This window comes from Opisthorchis viverrini (assembly GCF_000715545.1).
Source record: "Opisthorchis viverrini unplaced genomic scaffold opera_v5_13, whole genome shotgun sequence".
NCBI classification, from domain to species: Eukaryota; Metazoa; Platyhelminthes; class Trematoda; order Opisthorchiida; family Opisthorchiidae; genus Opisthorchis; species Opisthorchis viverrini.
This window is the reverse complement of record NW_008751669.1, coordinates 1,550,034-1,576,157: the sequence shown is the minus strand read 5'-3', so window position 1 is coordinate 1,576,157 and position 26,124 is coordinate 1,550,034. Positions and strand designations below refer to the sequence as shown.

General features: G+C 41.4%; 1 protein-coding gene across 1 annotated transcript; it reads left to right on the top strand.

The window, feature by feature from the left end:
• T265_01234 (hypothetical protein) lies at positions 1-25,297 on the top strand (the record flags this gene model as incomplete). The annotated part of the gene is made up of 4 exons (XM_009165219.1): positions 1-432; positions 1,385-1,831; positions 21,779-21,911; positions 25,128-25,297. 4 exons carry the CDS (start codon positions 1-3, stop codon positions 25,295-25,297), a joined length of 1,182 nt encoding a protein of 393 aa, XP_009163483.1.
• Between the last annotated feature and the right edge of the window lie 827 nt (positions 25,298-26,124).

Sequence of the window (26,124 nt, the reverse complement as noted above, 5' to 3'; positions counted from 1 at the left end):
ATGAATGTGAAACACTTACGCATTGCTATTGGGGTTCAACCCCAGTCGGTGATTATTATTTTATATTTTACATATTGTGCAGGAATGAGTTCGTTGAACTATTCAGACAAACTTAACACCTCCAGATTTCATAACACAACACCGTCCACAACAAACTTAACTCAAGCATGGAGATTAATGGATATTTTTATTTTTATCACATCCTGTTTATTCGTTATTATTGCCGCTGTTGGGTTGTTGGGCAATTTGCTGGTGATATGCGTACTGACCAGCACTTCCAACCGGCTGGTGTACGAGACGTTCTGCATAGGACTGGCTTGCACCGATTTTACCTACCTCATTCTAACAAGTCCGATCACTGTATCACAATACTACCTGAACAGCTGGATTTTTGGCCTGTTCTGGTGCAAGGTATTCAACTTTGTCGTACAAGTAAGTTAAATGTCTTCTACTCGGACTATGTGCAAACCGAATGCATTACATTGACGATTAACTCCGTTGTAGCTAATGGAATGATAATTTCAAAAAATATAGCTTGAATTTCTATTGCCGACTGTAGAATCTGCCTAACTAGCCAATACATATGCCTTAGTTCAGGAACAACGCAAACTGTAGAGCGTGAAGCAGCATTAATCGGGCAATTCGTGCTCCACGCATGGTTCCTTTCGCTGACTTGAAATGCATCTCAGTCTTCCTGGTTATCAATTGCACGTAATTCACTTTGTATTTAACCTAAGTATGCCCCTCACCTTTCTGGTAAAAATCGCCATCTCCTGTGATTACTCTATCACTATAATTACTCAGCGGTTTCATAGTGTGTTGCGATTTAACAGAACGATTGAAGTATTTGAGTTCGCATAAAATAGGCAAACTGCACTCATCTTCAAACAAATCTTGTTTTGACGAGAGGTCGAAAGAAAACCGAGCTTAAAAACATCGTAAACGAGTGATTCAGCTGAGTTCCAGGTGTCTCTCGTCCTAAATAAATGGGTAGGCGAATGACCGCACTTTGTTTTCAGAGTTTTTTATGTCAAGACGTTCGCACAACTATATATGGCTATTAGTACTAACGTATCTATCTGTGGGTTTGTCACTGCTAAAGACTGTAATCCCCCGAAATAAAAGGGTAACGCACTTCCCAGCTTTAAGTTAGTCGAATTCCAAGCATGGCGTTTCGTTGGTTGGGAATAAACTGTATGCACCAATCAGAAACGCTCGGAGTGAAACTACCAGTTGCCCAATAAAAATTAATTGTGAATTTGGATAACAGAAGCGGCAACAATTGAAATTTCAGAAGACGCCGTACAAGTATTTTGTGGAATCATACCGGCGTGTTCCATTTCACCAGAATTTTCGGTTTTACTTCCAATTTGTCTTTAAATAGCATAAACGCCAAAACATGAATGTGAAACACTTACGCATTGCTATTGGGGTTCAACCCCAGTCGGTGATTATTATTTTATATTTTACATATTGTGCAGGAATGAGTTCGTTGAACTATTCAGACAAACTTAACACCTCCAGATTTCATAACACAACACCGTCCACAACAAACTTAACTCAAGCATGGAGATTAATGGATATTTTTATTTTTATCACATCCTGTTTATTCGTTATTATTGCCGCTGTTGGGTTGTTGGGCAATTTGCTGGTGATATGCGTACTGACCAGCACTTCCAACCGGCTGGTGTACGAGACGTTCTGCATAGGACTGGCTTGCACCGATTTTACCTACCTCATTCTAACAAGTCCGATCACTGTATCACAATACTACCTGAACAGCTGGATTTTTGGCCTGTTCTGGTGCAAGGTATTCAACTTTGTCGTACAAGTAAGTTAAATGTCTTCTACTCGGACTATGTGCAAACCGAATGCATTACATTGACGATTAACTCCGTTGTAGCTAATGGAATGATAATTTCAAAAAATATAGCTTGAATTTCTATTGCCGACTGTAGAATCTGCCTAACTAGCCAATACATATGCCTTAGTTCAGGAACAACGCAAACTGTAGAGCGTGAAGCAGCATTAATCGGGCAATTCGTGCTCCACGCATGGTTCCTTTCGCTGACTTGAAATGCATCTCAGTCTTCCTGGTTATCAATTGCACGTAATTCACTTTGTATTTAACCTAAGTATGCCCCTCACCTTTCTGGTAAAAATCGCCATCTCCTGTGATTACTCTATCACTATAATTACTCAGCGGTTTCATAGTGTGTTGCGATTTAACAGAACGATTGAAGTATTTGAGTTCAATCCACCCTATAGAATCGATTAATTTAGAAAGATATGCCGAGCTTTTAGGTTGTTCATGGTAAACCAACTGAAAGCCAACCATATTAATATTGTCTTAAAGTAGTACAATTGTTGAAACAAACAGGGAGCTGAACAACATGCTTAGTTTGCACTAAAGCTACAAACAGGCGATTAAGCTTTGGATTTTGTTTTGAAAATTTATAAGATTCGGACTTTTTTCAATGCAACTGACGACTGATTCAAAGATATTTAAGCTCACCGGTCAAACATTGGCACGCCTCTTGCAGGACGACCAAGTTGTGTGGCCCTGGCTCCGTGAGACATTCTGGCTGCAAAATAAACCCTACTTAGAGCTAAGAATAATGGGAAAAATTTCAGTAGTGCTTGATAGGGATGGCCTATTTTGTTTAGATGATACCGATAGTTTTGAGGTTCCGAACCTTCTCCATTCTTTTTCTAAAGACAGTGACATCACAAGATTGACGATGGGATTCCTCAGAACTTTGCCACTTAAACGGTTAACTAGCGGCTTACCGGGCAAATTGGACACTGCCAAGTGCCCATAGATGAAGATCTGAATGTCTAATTGCTAGCCGAAGGTTCCTAAAGATTCACAGCCTCACTTTTTTCCTCAGAATTTGCCACTTAAACGGTTAACTAGCGGCTTACCGGGCAAATTGGACACTGCCAAGTGCCCATAGATGAAGATCTGAATGTCTAATTGCTAGCCGAAGGTTCCTAAAGATTCACAGCCTCACTTTTGAGTAATCTCTGGAGGATAAACCTGCGGCACAGATCTCTTTGAATTATTGCTAAGTTTCTTCCGAGCAACACTACTATTTGCACAAATTCGCCCGTACAACTCACAAGCGTGAGAAACACTTACGTGCAAAATAAATCGCAGTTGAAATTTGATAGGCAGGCAAAATCAGTCATGCCGTCAGACTGTTGCCGACCACATTATTTCTATTCCTTCGTTAATGCACTGATCTGTTTGCCAAATATGCAAATCATTAATGTTTGAGAGAATCGTATTACTAGTTTTGCACGTAAATTTGCTCGGTTGATTGGAAAATGATTGACATTAATCAAGAAAAAATCATCTAAGGAGAGCCGAATTCATTCTTTGTTTATAATTTCTAAAATGATCATTTAACTCAGTTATCTTCCCCTAAGGTTCAAAGAGAAAAAAGACAACCAAAAATGACTAATGGTTCTACTTTTGCCCCATAATAATGCTACAAATTCCTAGAAAGAATGAAGTTTTTCTCCGTAGTTTTGACTACAGGCTTAAGTTTCATACGATACTTTATATATGGGATCGACTGTTAATGTGTATGACAGGCTCTGTAGTAGTTAAGTTTCACTTCGAAGGCTTTCAAGAACCCAGATAATTACAACATTACTAACAGATTGCTAACCAGAGAAATATCTTTGTGAATCAGCCCGCGACATCTATCTAGGAGGTGTATCATCCTTCGTGATAATCATTTGCTAAAAATAATTGTAGTTTTTTGTGTTCTAAATGAACTTGAACGACCTATGCGTCTCTCGCAAGGTTCACTTGCGGTATTGTAGACCCGAATCGACATTGCTCAACTTTACTGTATTTTTGCTGTAAAATTGTATTTAGTCCTACCTAATTGACTACTCATACGCATGGCTACCATTCTCACAGATATCTGTCGGGGGACATACTTCCCCTCCCAAAACCAAGTTAAAAGAAAGATTCCTCTATAAACCCATGGACGTTGGATCCTCACTTTATCCCATTTAAGTAGACGTTACTTAAAGAAAAAAGCTTGGTTCAACCAGCAATCAACACTGGTTTGAATTAAAGTATGTCGATCTATACATACCTTTGGTTAACCCGGCGGTGCTCTTCTACAACATATTGTGCAACTAGCAACTAACTTCCGGAGAATTCGAGTGTGGCTGACTGAAAATCTGCGTGGCTGAGGGACTGACAAAAACGAAAGTAATATGCTGGACACAAATGGACTAATATAAAATACTGAACAATCGGGACTTCTGGCCCTGAACAAATATATTGGTTTCCAGCCCACTAAATGAGATACGACCTCTTTAGTCTTTGTGATGCAAATATTTACTGTCAAGGTTTTGATATGCAATGATATAATTGATATATACTCTGATATATTTTGGTGCGAACTTTATGGTAGACTTTGCAAAGAAAAAAGGGTATGACTCATGTTCCTCATCGAAAAAACATAACGAAAGGTAGAACTTGAGTGACTGTGAACCAATCATTATCCAGGAATTTTTGTGCTTATTCATTTACTGAGACGGTAACTAACGCAGAAGGAAACAGGCGAGTAATATTTCATTCGTACCCTTCACCACTGTCTGCTTTCAGCTTCATAACGAAGAGGGAGGGTATTCACTCTGTCGATACTACCCTAACTCGGCACGTTGCTTCTGAACTCGAGCAAGATCTGCGACCATCACATAGGGTGGTTGAAGCCTCTGACACTGATTCTAGGTGTCAACCTGTGTTTATTGCGGAGCTTTATAAAAATAGGAGGTATATTCCTGGAATGATTTTGTTTTCTTATTGAGCGTTTCACTGCAACAAATAACGCTCGTGAACTTTCCCACAAAGAAAATCATTGCACTTTACTAGCTCCATGTCATGTGCCTTTACTAGTGGAAACATGTACGCAATCCGGTTGGTCAGCGTCAGGTTTCTCAATCAGGAAGTATCGGATCCCAATTATTAAAACTTATTTTTGCTCAGCCTGTATTTAAATTGCACGCACGAGTGTTTTCAAACCGCTGGAAACTGTCAGCTAACATGCTTGTCGACGTCTGAATAAATAGATAAACATCCCACAGGAACAAGAATACGTTCATTCTTGAAGTGTGATTCAATCTCGGTGGTTAATCTCATGTTGAATTCATTTAATTTTACGGCAGTTGATGGACAATCTGGTCTTCAATCAGCCTTGCAATGTCATTAATAATTTGAGAAAATTATTATACCCGCTCGGCGGTACTTGTCGTTATGGCGTAGAATCGTCTCCCAGCATTAGTGTTGTCACCAATTTAAAAAAATTGCCTTCATGTTTCAGTTGTAGTGAATGCTCTACTTACGTGATTCAAATAATATGTATTGGAAATAATCCCATGAAAGGACATGTTACATTTCCTATGCTTTTGTTGAAGGGGACCGTTTTTGAGTTGCAGTGAATCATTGTATGTCACTGACTAGCTTTTGTCGTTGTTTACTATATTTCTCTAAATTTGCGGATTAGGATATCATATGTTTACAGTGTGAAAGGAGGTTTGAGATCAACAACAAACTTCCCCAAAATCGGAACAACTTTGACAGAAATGTGACACACCGGTGGTGGTTAAGTGAAATTTTCAAATGAGATAACAACCGAAAAAATACTGGGTTGAAAACGCTTTGATGTGTACCCCCGACGACTGTCTATTGATTCTTTTCCTACGATGATAACCTAGAATCCACTGTTGGCTGAAGATAACCAAAGAATATAGCAGCAGAAAAACTTGCCTTTTATTGTTATACTTTTAAAACACGTATCATTAACACCATAAAAAGCCACGTCCTGAGTTAAGTATAAATAATAAAACGACGATGTAAGTGTGTGTTTACATAACGAACAAAAGAGTCAAAATTGTGTATCAGTCAGCGAATTGTGACAGAACGACTGCGCCTAAATGATATCATAGCTGTGGCACACCGTCATTTTTTGCTTTTGTTCTTATGGTTTTTCTCTACGAGCCGAATAAATAAAGATGAGAGAATATCGTATATACATCACTCCAATTTGACCACTTTTGATGTCCCAACATGGTCTGAAGAGAGATTTCTTGAAGAATGAAAATGCTACAAGAAAACGAGCTGCCCACAATTAGCTAAAAACCGTCTGTCGGGTCCTGAGCGCCCGTGCCACTACTGACTGGGAAGTCCTGACAGATGTGCCAGCTGAGTGAATCACCCAAGACAGTCATTGAGTCGTTGTTAAGTGCGTTGGGCAAGAAAATCGCATCGCTCAAGCGCGAATGTCAGCGCCTACCTAGATGTTATGTCTAAGCGCATTTAAATTTCCAGATGGCGATTTTCCCAGAGTGATACGGCCAAGAACAAACACCGCTTATGGGATTTAATAAATGCGGACTCATGGTATAACGCCATTGTTTTAAGCGAACCAGTATCCTCATATCGTGACATTATGAACGGTAGTGGAAAAAGGAATGACGTGAACACAAAAGACATGTGCGAAACAAACCTGCTTTCGGCGAACTTTGGGTATGTAATAAGTCATTCACATAAGACATAATATTATGCAAAAAATCTAATGTTTGGTGCACTTTTGACAAAATTCATGCTGTGCCTCCGGCTAACATACCACAGAAAGCGCAAAAACAATGGACAAATACCAAAGGCATTCATTCGCACGCGTGAAAAATTTTGGCGAATGTTGACCGTGCCATGGAAACTTATCTTAACTGATATTTGAGACTTAGCCAAACTGCTCACATGCTTCAAGAAACTAAAAGTGTAAATTGTGATAAACGAGGGTAAATTTGGCCCCAGTATTTCAACCTAGATCAAATGCCAAATGAACCACAGTTCATAATGGTGAAGGAACTTGGTATAAAAAACGAAATTAAAAGTTCATTGAGTTATGGGCGCCAGCTGATCGGTTCGTGTCTATAAAAACTTGTTGATCAGATCAGTTCATATCTGTTTTAAGCGGAGTCAGTAGAATTTTAAGGCACCAATGTTCAAACAGAACTGCTTACACGCTCTTACCACGTGTAGCTCTCATTGTTTCCCCAAGTAGAATAGCTACAATGGTTTTATGAATATTCCTCACTAATTTGCATGGCAGAATATACAGGTCGTTCCTGGGTAGTAGTATGCAAACTCCATTCTAGTTCAGCAAACTATTTGTCCGATTCACGTAGTGTATACGTTAAGTGGGGCGGCTGTTCGATTTGAACTTGAACTTGAAGCGTCACTGCGTGAACAGCATCCGTCAAAATATTTTTAATCAGTTAAGTAGTACAACACAGTGCAGACGCAGGTGCCATATTAAGTCATAAGCCACACAGTATAGAACTATCAGGGATAACCGCACTTTACTTGATGAGAGCAATCGTTTAATGACTATCACATCATCAAATCTACTAAAATCACCGAATACTTGGAATGAATTGCTTCTGAACATTTGATTTGTATACCCGATGCTAATCACAATTTGTTAAATTGTCTTGAAGTGCATGAAAATATAAACTTGAGTCCACGTGATTTTTCATGGCGCAACCTTCATCGTTGTCCATATTGCTGCGCTGACTACTGCGGCTAAGCTGACGACACTGCTTTGTTATGACTTGCTGGGGCTATTTTAGGTTAATTCAGGCTCCCAGTTTGAGCATACAAACCCAGATGATTTTTTCTGACTGTGAGCCACACTGAGATTATTTTGAAAAAAATAAAGTTGAAACGAAAACCAAATTTACATATAACACCTATGTGGGAAGCACAACAGAGTGCAACCTTCTGCCCTGATCAAACAACTGCAGTGGGTTATACTGTACTTTTAACTGTGATGTGGTATGGTACTGTGCGTTTAACTGTTAACACGTTGAACAACCCAGCGTGATTGTAAGATTCCGCTCTGGACTGTATGCTTCGATAGTACGGTGCTACATCTCACGTTAGTAGATGATGTTAACCTGAGAAAACGCCAATAATAAAGGAGCTATTAGAGGAAACTGCAATCAGCAAGGTCGATAACACATTCCAAGAATTCATCTTTTAAAATGTAACTGGTATTGGCAGCTTGGCTGTACTTATTGTTAGCTGACCAATTAGCTGTTGTTGTTTTTGGAGCAGATCAACAACCAGCCGATCAAACATCAAGATGTACGTTTTGGGTTGCTTACGTTTGGTGAACCCGGCACCTGACCTGACTAAAGTGTCTCGGATTGTCCACAGACCCGTTTCTCAGGCATTTCAAAACTATCAATCACTGCACGTACCTGAAAAGCGCATTATCTAAGACACCACATCACCATCCTGTCATCCGACCGGTTAAGAACTCACCGAATAACGTCAAAGTCATATTTCCAAGTGTACAGTTTGTGGTTTCATCCATCTATATTATGCGATTTAAGTTCTATTCAATATCAATGGAAAAATTTCAAACAATGGCTTTGGCTAGGTATCATTGCCGCTGACGGCAGGTTGACGATAGCCATATTGTGGGCAGAATGACGATACCGACATCTTCGGCGAGTGCCTAAACAGTTTAGATCCTCATATTAAGTTTAGCAAGGAGCTAGATTCCACTTCGACCACACTACCCGTCCCGGATTTCATGGCAGGTACAAGGGAGATAAAATTGAAACTACCGTCTGCCAGAAGGCAACGGGCACGAAGACCCTTTTAAACTACATATGAACTCATGCAAAATCCATGTACTTTAGTATCGTCTCACTAAAGTTTATTGGATTCAGAGGGGTCGTCGAACAGAAACCAGACGGACAACTCCAACGGAACTGAAGGAATTGGATACACAGCCATTTTAAACAAGAAAAATTTAAGGATATTACCACCGCTATCTAGACCTAGTAAGGAGTGATTTGGCTCAGAAGTTACCACATATAAATCCGAAAACATCTGCGGTTACTGGAAGTGTACCGATCAGATCCAATATTATAACGACATGCCAGAAAAGCAAGTGGTTACGTTCATTTTTGATTTAAGTCGATGGATCTCTTTTCAGTTGAAGGAATAGAGACCGCATGCACAAAATCACGTGCGATGATTGCACTAAAGTTTGTGTAGGAAAAATGACCATTTAAAATCACCAGATTTGGCCTGCGTAAGAGAGGGAGCAACAAGCCATCAAGAAATGCAGACGAATACGAAGCGCTAGCCAAATACTCGATGGAGGAGGGAAGGTCGCTAAACACAGGACATGAAACCCATATGGAATATGTTGCACTTTTAAGACGGAGGTTGTCGTTTACAAGAGAGTGGCTAATGACTAAGGCAGTTGAATTTTCCAAGCCCACAGTGCGAATAGAAATCAGAGAGTTGAGCCAGTGGGCGTGTAGAGAGCGGCCTTAGATGAACCGATTGGGGGACTATGTTTGTCAATATACTTAAATTCGCTAGCAAAAAATGGGTGAAAAACCAAACCCAGAATCCCCATCCTTTGCACAACTGTCGTAGAACTAGCTCCACCAAACAAATTGACAAAAAATGTGAAAGACCTTCAGAAAGGATATTCTTGTGAAGCGAACAGGAAGAACTAGACCATAAACTGCACTCAGATCCATGTAGACTCTCCATCGTTTCTAACAGTTGTTGACGCACCCTAACAGACAAAACATTCTAGCTGATACCTGACACCGATTTGGCGTGATTTAGCTGACTGGCTCTTCTTTCGCCTTCAACATCGACCAGCCCCGTAATCTTGTCACTTAGCCTGAAGAAGCTCTTTATCAAAGGAACTTTTCCAACATTGTCAATGGCGATCTCATGGCCGTTACATGCCTCAGCAGAAGGATGCTAATGAAGTACGTATCAAAAATTGTGAGTTTAGAACCTTCTGCAGGGTTATATGTTTCGCTCTCCCGACTCTTCTCTTCTTCGACCAGGTTGCAATAAGATAGTTGATCCATTTCTACCAATGATTTCAGGTGACATGAGTTTTGCTACTACGAGTCTCTTCCGGGGTAATTCAGGAATTCAGGAAAATAAATCCAAATACATTTTATTACCAACGTTCCCGAGCACGATCCAACTGTTTGGCTTTCTTGGCGGAGCTTATTGCAGGTAGGTGAGAGCAGCTCAGCTGGTCCTCATTATAGTCGGTCAAAAATTTTCTCCGTTGGTTTTATGGTGCCAATTTAGCAGCAATTGCCTTTGTTTGCCGCGGTTTACAAACACAGTCTGTGGTTTCATTTTAATCGAAATCATTTTCTCAGGTTTAGTGTTTCCATTTTCCCTCATGGCTGGCAGCAAACTAACGTAAATTATCATTACAGGGTAAATTTGTCTTGATTTAACCCAATGGTCATGGCTGGTCGTGGCAATAAATTTTAATTAAATCGATCAAGATCAATCTGCCAGTATGCCTGGACGCCGTTTCCGAAAAGTGGGTTGTTGTTTTATTGAAAAACTCAAAATATATATGATTTTAACCAATTCGTGGTTGGGGCCGAGATTCACCGAAGTTTTGTGGTATGTCAAAGTTTTGGTAAACGGACACCGATTGTGAGATTTAAATTTAAACGTACATTTGCTAAACAAACATGTGAGCAACTTTAGGCTAGTATTCCCATTGAAACTTACATAATGTTGATATCCAACTTGGTGAGGAGAGAGATGTCGTCTAACTACCAGAGAGACTACCGATCTACTTACTTGGCAGTCATAGATGACTTGCTGTTAGAAATGATTATCACATACGTTTCCGTGGAACGCTCGTTTTCCGCTACGCATAACGGGGTAAAACTTTTATTAGCTGAGATGTCATGGGAAATAATTCAGGCAAATAATATTTCACTACATTAGGTGGCTATGGTTCTGGAAAATATCAATGAAGAATGACTGGATTTATTGAGGCTTTTTGCTGTGTTGTAACCATGTGTTTGAATATTCAACTTTAAATTGGAGTAACCACTGGCTGCGGAATAAGGTTAATTCCCTTGCTGTGGTTGTCAGTGACTTAATAATTTCAGTTGAAATACACCCACGGTTCCAATACGCCCAATTCCTTTTGGGAACAGTCTTTGCGAACCAAAGGTTTATGAATCTACAAAAGGGATTGCGTGAATGGCGATCTGTTGGAAATTAAACGGGAGTGGAAAATACGATGAACTTTCAGCTAGTATCCCGGAAAGATGAAAAAATAACGCAATGTTTACTAGCAGTAATGCTTTCGCAGATTACATTTGAGTGGAACCAAGAATAAGCGTGACCGATTGTCCGTGCAGTAAACACCACGAATGCAATCATTTGTCTTAGAGAAGTCACCACTGGTAACCCTGATGTGAAGCGTCTCTTATATGACTGTAAAAATCTATTTTGCAACCCACCACTCGTCTCTTCTTTTCGGAGCGCATCATATAGATGAAGTAAAGTCTCCAAAATCTTTGGGCCTTAATTGAGCACCACACCTTAAGAAAGTGATGAAAGAGACTCATCTGAAAATTACATTGTGTTAGCAAACGTCCCAACTTTATCCCCCTATGATATCCTTCAACTGAAATTGTGGGGCAAAAGCCCTACCATGTTTCAGGTGGCACTATATTCAAGTTTGATGGTGTATTTCTTCCCCAAGGGAAACATGAGGTAGGCTTTTACAACTTGCTCAACTAAATGACTTCATTGATAAGAGATACAGTCTTCTGTCGATAACACCAAGTAAATCTGCAAACAGGCGTATACTGTCACTTGCATACAAGCTCTTGTTCAAGTACAGCATGCGTTGACGAATGTCCGGAAGGACGACACCTATCGAGGATGGATTAACCGTTTCTTTAGGGAGATTCCCGTCAACCACCTGGGAAATTGTTTACGTGGATAAACAATTGGACCACTGATTTTGTCACTTTACAGCAGCATGTATTTAGACGAGGTAAATAAGATTTCCAGTTGAATCGCCCAGCCGTATTCATTGCAAGTCTGCAACCCCCAATTTGGTCGTCTGACCTTTTGAACATACGCCATGTGAACGACCTATAAAACATTCGGAAGAGAACATAGCAAAAAGATTGTGAAAAATGACGGAGCTATAAACAGCATGGCTCGTCAGTCAAATACTCCAAAAGCAAAGCGTCACTGAGGCCAAAGTGTCTGCTTACAAAATGAACGGAGCTATTTGGATGGGCGACTTTATGTATGGACACTTAAATAAGTTTGCGCTTTGCGTTTCGCTATCCTTGTTCCTGTGATGTTTTTTCAGCTTGGCCAATTTGCACTGGTTGACTAAGAGGGAAATGCTCTCCTTGCATATTAGAGACCTAGGGTCCGAATCTATGGATGAAAACTTTTATAGTGTACTCGGGTTCGTTGTTTCTGACCCATGGTACGTAACCATATAAACATGGCGAAGACAGGGGCGCTAACGTCCAGACGAGAATGATCTGAACACACCGGTCAAGATTGTGGGCGACGGCCCACTTGTAGCCATGCCACCGATCGCCTGATTTACCATCCCGTCTATGATAAAAATAATAAAATATCCTGGAACCGGAAGCCAACTTTACACGGAACATGAAACACAAGGATCACTTGATAGCGTATTCAATCGAAGAATCATTCACTAATTCATACACACTCAAAAAGATCTCATGCGGAGCTTTGCGTACAGATTTTGGCACGCACCTTTTCCCTCAGAGAGAGAGAGAGAAAAGCACAACCCCTCTTATACAAAGTCAGCTTCTTTTTAGTATCCATTTTGCTAAACATAAATCAAACCTAACAGGATATGAAACTGTTTTATTACTTCTCTATAAGCTACCGGTGTGCACGGAAGGCAGTTTCGGATTCCAGTAACGAATTCATCATTTATTACCACTAATGGACCATTATTTAGTTTACCGTGGAAAAAATAACCATTTATCAGACACCATGAGAACAAAAATGAATTCGTATTTCACATTTTGGGTGTAACTGAGATAAGTTAGCTCACCTAATACTCTTATAAATCTTCTTGCAAAGGTCTACTTAAGAAAACCCTAAGATGGGTGCTGCTTTTTCAGTAAAGAATGACGTTGAATAGGAACTTTGGTAGTAGCGATTGGCCGGCGTTAAAATAGTGATGAGGAATTTGGGCGCTGAAATGTTCTATTGAGTAAATGACCCTGAGTTGTTACCCGTAGATTAGCGAACACCATTAGTAAAGCTCGTAATGTGTCCTGAATGGGAGCCACCGAGTGAAAAAACACGACAGTTATCTTGGTGCCTAATCGTGGAGTGGAGTTTGTCACTGCATAAAACTTTCGTCCAAAAATTTTGTTGACGCTTTAGACGTGCTTCCTGACCTAAGGAAGCAAGGTGGTCGATCCTCAGTGCTGTGATGATCTTGTGGCCACACTGGCTCAAACTCGGTTCCTCGAGGCTCAACGATGCCAGAAATGCTAACGGGGGGCAACCAAACGAAGACTAGCGATAGCCCTTGTTGTTAGGCGGCCCTCGCTCTGTGACGTGAGTGTGAAGGGAGTTAATTGTTCCCTACAGGTGATCACGATAGCATATTTATGGAAGCAACTATGTGTTAAATGACGGGTTAGAAAGTGTGGGGCGTAGGAGGTGCTCACTAGGATCGCCCAGAAGTTAAACGTGACTACCGGTGCAATATTATCACGGTCGAAATGGACTCAAAATCTGCGGGTCCGGTGCCCCTCAGAAGATACTAGCTATGCACAGTTGACTTAGGCCCTCTGTGCGCTCGGGTCAGGCAGGATCCCACAGCCCAGCAGGATGGATAGACTCTCGGCCCGGAATAGGATCCTCAAGGAGAACCCTATTTTCTGCTGCCTCGATCTGAATAAGAGACCGGGTGTCGAGTCCATCAACAAAACCTTGAATTAGCTCGCATCCTTTTGGGTCAGACTTTTGAGTCACAGGCTAAACCTGGGGTACCTAAACTTAACACCCTGTCTTGGTCTGGGCGACCGCTAAGTATCATTTGCCGTTGTTGCACTTTGTTCAACGGGTACCATTAATCGCACAATTCACTGCAATCAGGGCATCTGGTAGTCCCACAACTCATGTGCCTTGTTTAAACTATTGTCTAGTAAATTAAAACAAATTAATCTCTTATTAATCTCTTAAGATTTGGTACATGTTTCGCACCTAAATGCCCATACTCTGTCAAATTAGGCAATACATATACTTTCCTGGAACCAGGCTTCTACTCTCTGGGGATCCATGCTTCCCCTGAAAGATGCATACAAAACCACACTTTTGTTGTGCACTCTAAAGCCACTTGGGATGTGCTCCAATGTTCAACGTTCCATTCTTGGATCATCTGGTGATTTTGACGCAACAGGTGGTGATAACAACGGTGTGAGGGTTGCATTCAGCCCTGAGTCTGGAAGGACTCTACCGGACTGGATTCAAGTAGACAATCGTCGTCGCGTTGTACGACCGTCTCGTCTAATTAATGAAAATATAGATCAGTATAGTAGATTATGTTTATCTGTCGTATCATCATACGCTCCGACAGAGTACAGTTCTAAATCTGGGAAGGGCGGGTTCAACCGATAGCTGCCGCGACAGCTTTGGTTACCGACCGCAAGCCAGTCATGTGCATAGCTGGATCATATGAATGCCAGTAAGTGATGGAGAATTTAGTTAAGGATTTCCGTTCGTTCTCCCTTCATGCCACTCTAAGTATAGAGTTATCAAATCAATTTCCGTCAGCAATGCACCGAGTTTCAGCAGCTAAGCAGTATCTAGTCGATCCGGTAGGGAGACTGATTGGAATCACAGCTACACGAATAAGTGAAATTGATCGGTGGTTTGACTGCATCGAGCTAAAGAAGCTTCACTCATAGATTTCAAAACTGTCCGCCCAAGACATTCAACTCGACAAATGGACAATCAGTATCTCGAGATAAGGTTTGACTGATGCCAGAAAGGCCGTAACAGCAACTAATGACTATGATGGAGCACACAGATTCCTCAAGCATGACCCTAAAGAATGATAGAAAACGCTGGCAGACTGTGAAGGCCCAGGTGATGGAGGGAGATTTCAATGCGGGTGACAGCTGCATTGTATTTTAGCTGATCAGACCATCCAGGCAAAAGAAGGCAAGTGTAAGTGAAACAATCTGCGAACAAGCAGGAACGGCAAATTATCTGCGAGATTGTCGTCTGATGAGCTGAACACTTGAAGTTATCATGATCACTGTTAAAAGAGAGAACTGTCCTCTCACCATTCCTCCCCAATTGTCTTATTGATGAGATGCTTGACCTTTCTCTGCTTGCCTGTGGAACGTCGGGAGTCAAAATATTTACAGGGTGTTTGTTCACGGACACTAAGTACGCGAACATTACTGCTGTTCCTATTCCGCATCCCCCAAAGATGCGGGCCATTTTTTGCCGCATGGTTTGGCGTGTAGTTCGAACCTACAAAGTGTAAGTGCTGCTAAATTACTGGGTTGTATCAAACTCAAACCTCATGCATGCAGACGAGCCAATCGACATGGTACATAAATTTATTCACCTGGTTAATTGTAGAAGTTCCGGTGGACTGGCTGGAAATGGGATTACTTCAGGAATGGGGAATGCCAGGGTAGCTTTTGCCAACATTCGACACTATGAGGCCGACGTGACGTCAGTTCGTATGTGACGGGCAGAACTCACATTGGGGTGGCGCAATATATACTGCCTTATGAATCAGAGACATGGCTTCTGCGCGCAGGTGACGTAAGAGAGGTGTCATTGATTGGCCATCGGTGTCTACAAAGCATTGGTCAGATCTGCTGAAAAATCGGATCAGTAATTTTGATGGTCCTGGGAAAAAGGAACCCTCAACAAATGATGAATTGCTCATGCTCCATAGGTTACGCGTTCCGGAAGACCGTTTACTTTACCCAGTCCTGCAGTGAGTAAAACAGACCGAAAGGTGTATGTTCTGGCAACGAACTATGTAAATATTAGCCAGTAAACTTGGTCGGGTCGACAACTACCGCCTCCCTGGATGCGAACCCAGGGACTCAACACACCAATGGTTAATGACATTGGCACAAATGGTTCAGTCGCGCGGTCATTTGCGCTCGTGAATCAAGGCTAACGCCTTCAGTCCGTCGCCCACCAGTTTCCCGAACTAATTTACCATGACATCGTCTTCAGCGATGGCTCTCTGTTACGCTCCTCAATTTTCATGCGATCGATCCTGTAGCAGCTGTGACCAACGGACCTGGAGTACAGCTCAAAAAGTGAAATAAACTAATACAAACTTCAAGCGATCAGGTTCTCAGCTTAGTTATCGAGGAAAAGCACGAATTCTTCTTTTGGAAAATGCAACTTTAGCGCTGTTTCTTATGTAAACAAAGAAATATAACAAACTCACTTAAAACACAGTTTAGATTAATCTCAGCCGCGATAGCATACAGCTTTCAGGTAGTGTACCTCCTCATGTGCGGACAATGCAAGCGTTTACAACATTAGTGAGCTAAAGAAATAACAAAATGGTGAAATGCACTCAAATGTAGGGATCTTTATTGGTTTACATATCATCAATAGACTAAAATACCTAAACAAACAGTGTCATCCTACTAGAGCTATGTTACACTTATTTTAATCCCCCAAAAGCTGGGCACTAAAAAAGTAACTGAGAGAACGTTCACCACCTGACCCATCTTTGCCCAATACATTTTTCGTGCGCAAAATTTACAAAATAGAGCACACAGATCGTTGTGGTATCTGTTTAGGGTAGAAAAGAATTCAATTGCCGGGATGGTGAAAAAGCAAGCGGTTATCCAAGAACAGGACAAATCACGGAAGAGGACAGAGACATCAGGAGTAAGTTATTGAGGACAAAGTCAGAGAGGGATAAAACGGGGAATTACAGGTAAGGAGGAACACTGTTACTTAGTTTTCTCCAAAGTGTAGAATGGATGGAAAGAGCAAAGGCATCGACTAAATGGGATATATCGTTAGGGGAAATCACGTACAGCGGTCAACCGTTTGATAAAGTGGTCCGCCGCTGGTTTTTAAAAATCAGTCTATTACGTGAGCATTCCAGTTTGGAGTAAAATTCATCTTGGCTCCGCTTGCGCCAATGGGCAACTATGATGGGTGTTGGAGAGTGTAGGTGTTGTAAACCCTCTTGGGGTTTGCCAAGCCTACTGGCAAACACAGTCCCGAAAAATTCGATTGGATTCAGAGTGAGAAAAATGCCCTTCGACCACGAAAAATTGGCATAAATATCCTGTTAAAAAGGTCCGGGATACAAAACTTCAGCGAAGGCTCTTCCAAGATCAGTATAATTTGCCCTTTCTACAGCGACGTTTTAGTGGTGGATTCCATGTACAAAGCCGCAAAAAATTCGACAGGTCGGTGGTTTACGGTATACCATTCCCTTTGCAGTTATTGTTGAGTTTTCGTTAATCCACACATAAAGTTAGCGCGCATTGAGGTGATTTTGTAGCTGTGGCCTATTTAGTATGTGCATTTCAGTCACCAGAGGTTTCTGAGTAGGAAAGCCCAATCAAGAGTATAATAAGCGCTGCTATTATCTATGGGAAATAGTAAAAAAAAACCTTTGTTTCTGCCAGCCACACCTCTCGAAATTCAATACATCTGGTGAAAAGCAAATGCTTTTGTCGAACGTCTGGGTTTGTAAGCTCAGTACCGGTTGACTGAGTAAGAAGAAACAACGATATAACTGACCGTTATAGGTTATGTTGAGGGCTAGCTCAGTAGCCCATTCAATGTCAAGACTATGATCGTTAATGCTGTGCGTGTCTAGCAGAGACTTTCAAGCTGAAAGGCGGATTATTGACAAATAAACGAATTCAGTGTGAAAGCATGCCCTTCCTATTCTCGGTAAATATGGCAGATGCAGTGGAACAGCCAGCCATTTTAAGGGAACATGTAACGGAGTATTCATTGTGGACAGCCATTTATTTGCCGGAATAGTCACAGATTTCCAGCGGTCTTGTTCCCTTTTAACTAGTCAGCGTAGGCCCTGATAGCAAAATGAAGTTCAGTAAAAAATACCAAACCGTGCTGAAATGAAAAACCTCCCAGGATTTTGTTTGCGCCATTACTCCTCGTCTTTGCATCGAGGGAGATACTTGTTCTTCCGTATTAAATAGTGTTATTTGCTTTGCCGCCAAATTCTGAGATACAGACAATAATTCACGTACTCAGCTCGGATGCACTTCATTTGGGTCGAATCCCATCCTTTGCATCTCCTGATAAAGTAAGATATCGCCAATTCCAATATGTTGTGAACCTTCTATTTCTAGAGGATCTTTCCGGCCTGTTCCCGTGTGACATAAATCCTAATTTTCTGAGGACGTGGATGGCGTGCGTCCAGATGAACTGCAGTTCAATTTTGTCGAATTAACCATATTGTTCATAGCAGTAGACCTGTTTTATGTGTAAATCATTACAAAGGCGACAATAACTTGTCGAAAGTAATAGTTGCAGAACCAAATTACACTCTGATTTGTGGGTTGCATGAACGACGTGTACTTTGTGGGCAACTATATTACCCGGACTTCGGAAAATTCATCCTTCACCAACTGCGAGGCAGCATTGTCAACGAATATGAGTACCTGTCATTTATGAGTAGCTATCTTTCTGTTAACCAACTTCAGGACAAGAAATTTGACATCTAAGCACATTATGAACTTTTGAATCACAGGGAACACTTGTGAACAAGAAGATATGTTGCGTCACCATCAGCTAAATAGCTTGAAGATTTGTGTTTGTCTATAAATTACGGGTCATTTTTTCGTCCTCTATACATCCACAGAGTAACAAAGCAACTTGTTTTCTAGATATTTTATTCTCACTGGCTGCCCTATGTTCTCCTTCTAGCGTCCTATCAGGAAAATAAAAGTTGTATGCTGCGTTTTCATCATCAATCAATAATATCACTGTAATGGTTCTGCAATCTCTATCACCAAATTTTGACCCTCTCTGTATCTGAATACGGATTGCACTGTAGACGTCGATAATGAATACGCTCGCTTTGTAGATTCTCAGGCACGCTTCCATTTGTTTAGCGTGGACAACATCCGTTTAATGTCTAAAACCATCTAAATCCAAACTTTGTAGCAATGACCATAGTTTTTTTTCACACAACGTTGTGAGTCTCCCTAGTCTTGTAAAACTAATGAAAATGGTGTGGCTGATTTCTTGAAATGTTTGCTCTTTGACGCTCCACTTTCATTAGTTCTTAAAGCAGTTCCTTACGGACTATGGTGTTCTAGGTATTTTTCCAACGTACGTTCAGAGAAACGGCCATAAAAATGTGGGTATTTGCTGGGTGAAGCCACCTTACTGGATTATCTGCCCTCTGGACGACTGTCAATAGCTTTGCTATCGGACGCAGTAATCCCAAGCCTGCAGTAGAAATCGGAAAACCAAACACGAAAGTGATCTGCTTGTTGGACAGCAATGGGGTTTATTTGATTCACTTGCAGTCACATCTCCCCCAACTGTTCGGTCAAAGCATCGTATGGAGTGGCACCAAAAATCTTGGGGTTTGTTTTCAGCGTAATCTTGTTGACCTTTCTTAAGGGCTGACCACGTCCAAGCTAAGGATGTGTACATTGGTTGCAGCCAGGTTAGAAAAACACGAAGATTGACATTCAACCAACCTAAGCAGTCATCGCCTCCAAGTCGTAATCCATTCTTCAATTACGCTACTATTATCATTGCACGTGAAGACTTCAAACTACAGTGAATGTGATGAACACCTACCATATTATGAGCTCCAAGAAATCTTCAATGTCACGATCAACTTATTCTGCCCGAATGCTTAAAACTAACCTGATTGTCAACTGATGAAATTACCTAAACCACTTGCACTGGTCATTCTATCTTCGGCAGTTGTGATCAAAGCTTGAGCGCCATAGATATTAGCGTTGGTGAACATTTGTCGGTTTAACGGTTTTTCCCACGAGATACTGTTCAGTCATTCGAAAAGATGATACACATACGGCCGCACAGGGTGCGGCAGGTGTATCCTAGGCGTTTACGCCACAGTTTGTTTTCCAGACTTCCCTAGAACGGTTATTTTGTTTCCATCAACTGCCATATCGTTATGATGCCATCGAAAAGCGATTGCAAAAAATGTAAAATTCCATTATTAGTGGGGCAAGGTTTGGACCTATGAGCTATCATTTGAAACAACTTGGTCAACAAACTTTGGATTCATTTCTGCGAAACCTTGTTCTCCTAGACAAGAGCTTCTGCAAATTGAGAAACCGTCATCGAAATCCATTTTGGCGAAAATCAAATCAGTGTTAGGTGGCGGTTCAGTATTCTTGGGGATTAGAAGTTCCAATCTAAGGATCGCCAAGTTTCGACAGTCTCATAAATCGGTTTTTGGACAAGGCGTTGGACAATCACCCGTCATATCAGCTTCTTTAATTCAATATCATTTCAGCCAGTTTGAAGAAGTGATCCTTCGGCAGAAAACAGTTGAGAGACTGTTTTCGCCATCCATTCAAATTTTTCTGTAGATTTTGCCATTACAGGAGTTCCTGCGTTTATTTCGCTTACAGTATTAGCCTAAATTTGATTTGATTCCAACGTACTTCGTGCGTCCAAGTATGATGGGCATATTCCTGGCACAAAGAATGGGGTGGTTATGACGTCATCATAAAAGAATCGACTGAGTGACACTTAGAAGCGATAGCTCATTAACAGTTGGGTGGATAAGATTATAAGCGAGTGTATAATGGTAATGTAAGAATATTCCACTCTTGTTCTTATGCAGAAACCTAGTCCTACATACCCAGTATTCATAAGAATTTGGTAGCCACCAACAACCATCACACTGACCAACCACCTGCTTTAGACAGCTTACTTTCCGCAGTCTGTGTCAGAGTAAAAACTGCTTCTGTAGTTCAAATTTTGACTTTTACCTTAAACTGAAGTAGTTGGGCGCGGGGTACAGAATATGACTTGCTTAGATTGTTCACTAACATCACTCTGGAGAGATACTCTGTGTCCTAGGAAGTTTTCGTGACTCTCCGCAAACGTTATGTTTTACTTTTGTGTGGTCCATGTTTGTGCAAACAGGCTCAGATGATAAATGACTTGTTGTCTTTGAATATGTCACCACGCATTTTAACGACATTGGCGGTGAGGGTGATATAGATTGCCAGTAGCGGATAATGCGAATGAGGATACAACTGAGAATGAAGACAGTGATAGTGTTCATGTTAAGGATAGTAATAACAACAGTAGAAACAATACCAATGGTGCCTGTGATGAAAGCGTTAGAAAGACGGGGGACGATGTTTATCATGGTTTTAATATGAGGGTAGTGCGTTTTGAGTGATTGTGAAGACGGTAACGAGGACTATTATTAGGAGTTCAGTCATGATTGTGATAACGGTAGAATAGGAAATTAGTGCTTACCGCAAGTGGCAACTTTTCTGTCATCCTCTAAAGCCGAAAAGTACATTTAGATCACTGTGGAAGGTTTGCATTCTATCAAACAATGGGATCAAACGCCTCGTTAGAGAAACTCGCATTTTTCCTACGTTATGGCTAGGTTTCATCAAGTGGCCCAAAGTGGCTCTTACATAAATTCCTGGTTCGTTTCGTTTAAAAATTTGCCAGGTAATCACACGTTGCCATCAAATATTAATAATTGGTCCTTGTTTTTCTGTTGACGCTTTACACTCAGTTCGCACCTTTATTTATATTACATGTTGGGATTACCTTACACCAGATTGTGCAGCAGTTTCATGAAACGGAGCGTATTTCAAAGGGTAAGTAAACTCCTCTGTTTGTCTCCCTTTTTTTCAGGTCACTGTGTTCTCCACCGCATTCATGTTACTGGGGCTGACGACTAGCCGATTTCTTTCCGTTGTGCTGCCATGGCAAAATCTGAAAATGACCGAACTGCAAGCTCGTTTGGCTTGCCTTGCTGCTTGGTGTGGTAAGCTGCTTTCGCTGTTATGACATTCTACTTTAACATGGAAATCAAATCTGAGCTTGAAAATGGGTGAAAAAAGGACTTTCAAACACTGACAGTATAAAGTCCGATAGGGACTTCTGCCAAATCAAATGTGAGCATGCAGTGTCTGTGGTATATTTTTGCTCAGTGCGTCCAGGACTGGCCTCACCGTAGATCTGGTGGCCTTGTAGTAGTTGAGTCTAAAGCTATTTCGTTAGCTGTAATATACGTACAGGGTTTTGAGAACCACTAGTGTCAAACGGTGCCCTCTGGCGAGCCAAACGAGTGGGACGCATCCATTCTATTCATTCAAACAAATTCGTGAGAGGGTCAATTTTTAGGATATTGTAAACAACTCAAAGCAGGGCGAGAAGTTCCATCCACTTTGACTAACGAGCTGAAATCACGCCTGAATGAGTCCGATTTTTGTTTTTCTGGCGAGCATAACATGTGCGAGAACATCTGCTAGTTAAGTATTCTGAAGACAATTTCCACATCAGAAGGTTCTGTTTGACTAATGACAGCTAAAAGCGAAGTTTGAAGCACATGGTGACTCATTAATTTACCATGTCTGTACTATGGTAGGACAGTAGTTCAAAACACATTCCCTTTTGTAGGATACGATGACATAACCAATGAAATAGCATTGCTTAAGCCAAAGTGTATTAAGACACGGTCCTACGGAAACTGACATTTTGACCGTGTTAGAAATTAGAAAGTGAGTTCATGTACGGTGGATAAATAAAAAATATCTCTATGATCTGCGAGTCCACTTCCCCGATTTGTCTTAGAGAATGGGTTTCGCACAAGTAACTCACAATTTCATTTCGTCTCTGAAAGTTACTGTTCTGACAATATGCCGGCACAGAACCTATCCGAATGATGGTTGTTGCCAACTGCCCTAGGTAATGGACTACCAAAGATCGATTTCCAATATATTACTTGTTAGATAAACGGAATACCGGTGAGCTAAAACTAAAACACATCATGTTTAAAAAACAAGATAATAACAACTGTATAACTCCCCATGTAAAGATTCTTTGTCAATACAGATTTTAAAAGTGCAAAAAGAACCTGGTACGGTAAAATGTTTGACTGAGGGACACTTATTGTTTTGGGCTGCATACTTAAAATGGTTAGGCAAAGCTAACCGAAGGGCTTGGCTATTGAAGCGGCATTATGGTAGCGAATAGGGTATTGGAAAGGTTATACGAAACACACATTATTGTGTATTTTCCTTCATTGCGTTTCGACACAAGAACTAAGGAACATGCACGGAATTGATGGGTGTGTTGTTCATGATGGTTTATGGTGGTTACCTCTCTCAGTGTCGTGATATGTCACGGGGTTGCATCTGGTGGGGTGATAATCTGAAGGCCTCATTTAAAGAGTGGATTCGAAGCAGTAACGGTTTCACTTAGGATTCGCAACGGTGTAATGGTGCCTGTCTCGTGCTAGAGAATCAGTGTAACAGATGGGTCTGAGAACTTTTAGACATGGTTGGTAAAGATGGTCAAAAGATATTTTGACTTTTTGAAGTTGGAACAATCACGGTGGTGATCAACTGGGCAGTTGTAATCTTTTGGGAAGTAACCTACAGACCGGCACGATCTTTTTTACACCTAGTGATGAGTAGAAATTAAGATTGGAGGTCGAGAAGGCAGTCTTTCCATATAGGATGCTCGAAAGTGGTGACGCGAAACTAGCTACTTTGGAACACATTCGTCACCATCCCCGTCATGATCATCATTCGAGGACAGAGTAGCAGAGAAAACTAGTGTTCTACTGCCTTGCAATCATGTTGCATGCTGGAGATTCTTGAGGCTTTCGTTCAATCTAGCTATTTGATTACGGCCTTGGGCTCAACAGGTGTATGTGTCGGAGCTATCAATGCGTTTAAAATTTTGAAACAGACGTTTGTAGGGGATCATGTCAAGCTCAGGACGGTTGCCGATTAAGGCGACGATGGATGACTTAATGAGGCACATAGCACAGTGAAAGATGTCGAGAATTCCCAGTTGGCAAACAGAGCAGAATCTACTTTCTAAAAATTCATTGTGTAACGGAATGATTTGAAATCGTTCAGCAGAACAGATATGGAGGTTTTGAGAACAGTATTCGAATTGTTGCCCCTTGAAAAAAAATGGCCGTTGAATTTTTGCATGTGTTTGTTTAGTGATAATAAAGTGGAAAGTTATGTTTTAGCGTTGCTAAAAGAGACGTCCGTTGGCTCACTATCGTCAGCGAATTATCCAAGGTTACGGCCAAGATCCTGGATAAAGGAAAACTCTATCATAGCCAGTTGGTGTGTGACTGGGGGTGTAGAACAGGAGTGATATATACATATATATATATATATACATATATTGTATACGGTCGTGTTCATACAATCCATCAAGTAGTTCATTTCACTTTCTCAGCTCACAAACTGTGCATCAAAATGCAATGCTAAAGCTTCGTTCACCGAGGATAAGAAGAATAATGACATGATATCCTAGTCAGTTTACTGGCATCGAATTGTTCTGTTCATTCGCTATGGGAGAAATTGGCGGCCACGCAGTAAAGACGATAGCTTTAATTCAAGACCACGATTGGCCGCATGACACAGGGATGTTTGCCAGTGCCGCAAACCATTAATTTGTTTTGTCCTGAGATCCCAATCCTGAAAGACGACGTCTACCAAAACAGCTCAGTTGGCAGATAAGGACTTACATGCTGCATTGCATGTCCTGAGTCGTCAGCACGCGACACAAGACCGAGAGAAGCGATCTCCACGGGACGAGCGGTCCTCTGGCATACAAAGTACATCGCTCAACCAAAGTAACTTATGGAGTGTAATCAGCTGATCTATCGAGGGAGACTGAACACCCACAGACCCATCTGGTATACTTAGGTATTACTGACCTGATGTTCCCACCAGACTTCCCCAATGCTTCAGAGAGACTTGAGGTCAAACACAGTAGTTGAAGGTCCACAACATGTGGGGGATTGCAGCATTGTACACTTTACACTCGACCGTCAAGCTGACGTCACCTCGGCAACACAAACATCGGAGTTTAGCAAACGATGCGCTAATCTCTCATTTCCGAAAGTGGCTCCTCTTTCTCCAGACCATGGGAAGTTAAGCAGCTCTCCAGGTAAATTAACTTGTCTGATACTTTGGTCAGTTCAACTGCAGCAGCACGCTAGACTTTACAGCCGCGAAGCGCGCCCCGAACCATGTAGCAGAATTGTTTGGGTTATTTGAAATAGTTTGCATGTCTCAAAAGTCTGATGGAAGAAAAGCAATGTCGTCGGTCTACACAAAGTCTGTGAGCGATCGTCTCGTGGGTGCTTTGACCATCAGGATGTTGGTGGCACGCAAATAAGACAAAGATAAAGAAGGTTGTAAAGATGAAGTGAAAGGTCGACAGAGAACATCCTTGTCTGCGGCCAGTGAATTTAGCGAACCCAGGAGATAATTTACCATAGACACGTACGCGTTCTCAGGAGGTGCATACGGAGTTTTAAAAGGAGGCAAGAAATTAGAGAGACGCCCTTTTATCGCCAGACATTTATAATGTTTCTGACGTCAAACGCGGGCAAAATAGACTTTAGATTGAGAAATGTGGCCACTGTTGGTCGTCGGAATGAATACTGAAGTTCCAGTAATTACCGGAATAGAAAGATATGATCGACGAAATCCCGGCCAAACCTGACTCTCCTGTTGGAGGATCAACTTGCGTGGGATAATCCCGGGAGCTCTATCCAATTGGCTGATGTTCCAGTACCATTCGTACGATATCCTTGCAGTTGCTTTAAATGTGGGGATAACCGCTGATGCACTTCATTCTTTTATTATGCTTAGGCATTGAAAATTTGCGCTGGAATTCTGCGGACTGATGTTGACTTCCCACTCGAGTACAAGCTACTCTTTTCAGAGGCTGAGTTGCTGAAACCTAGCTAACCTGTTCTTCAGAGGGTTCACTCTATCTTTCAAGATGACGTTCCTATAAATAAAGTGAGGTGCTGTCTTTTTGGAGATGGTTCCACCAACATTCCACGTCCTCGAAACAGATAACAAAATAAACGTGGAAGGGATGCGATTGTTTCCCTTTGCAAAAGTTTTCGCGAATTCCCGGACTTTCGTGATCAGTCGGTGCTCTCTGTCCGATCTTAGGCTCTTAAGTATTTGGCGTCTGAGGTATTTGCGCGC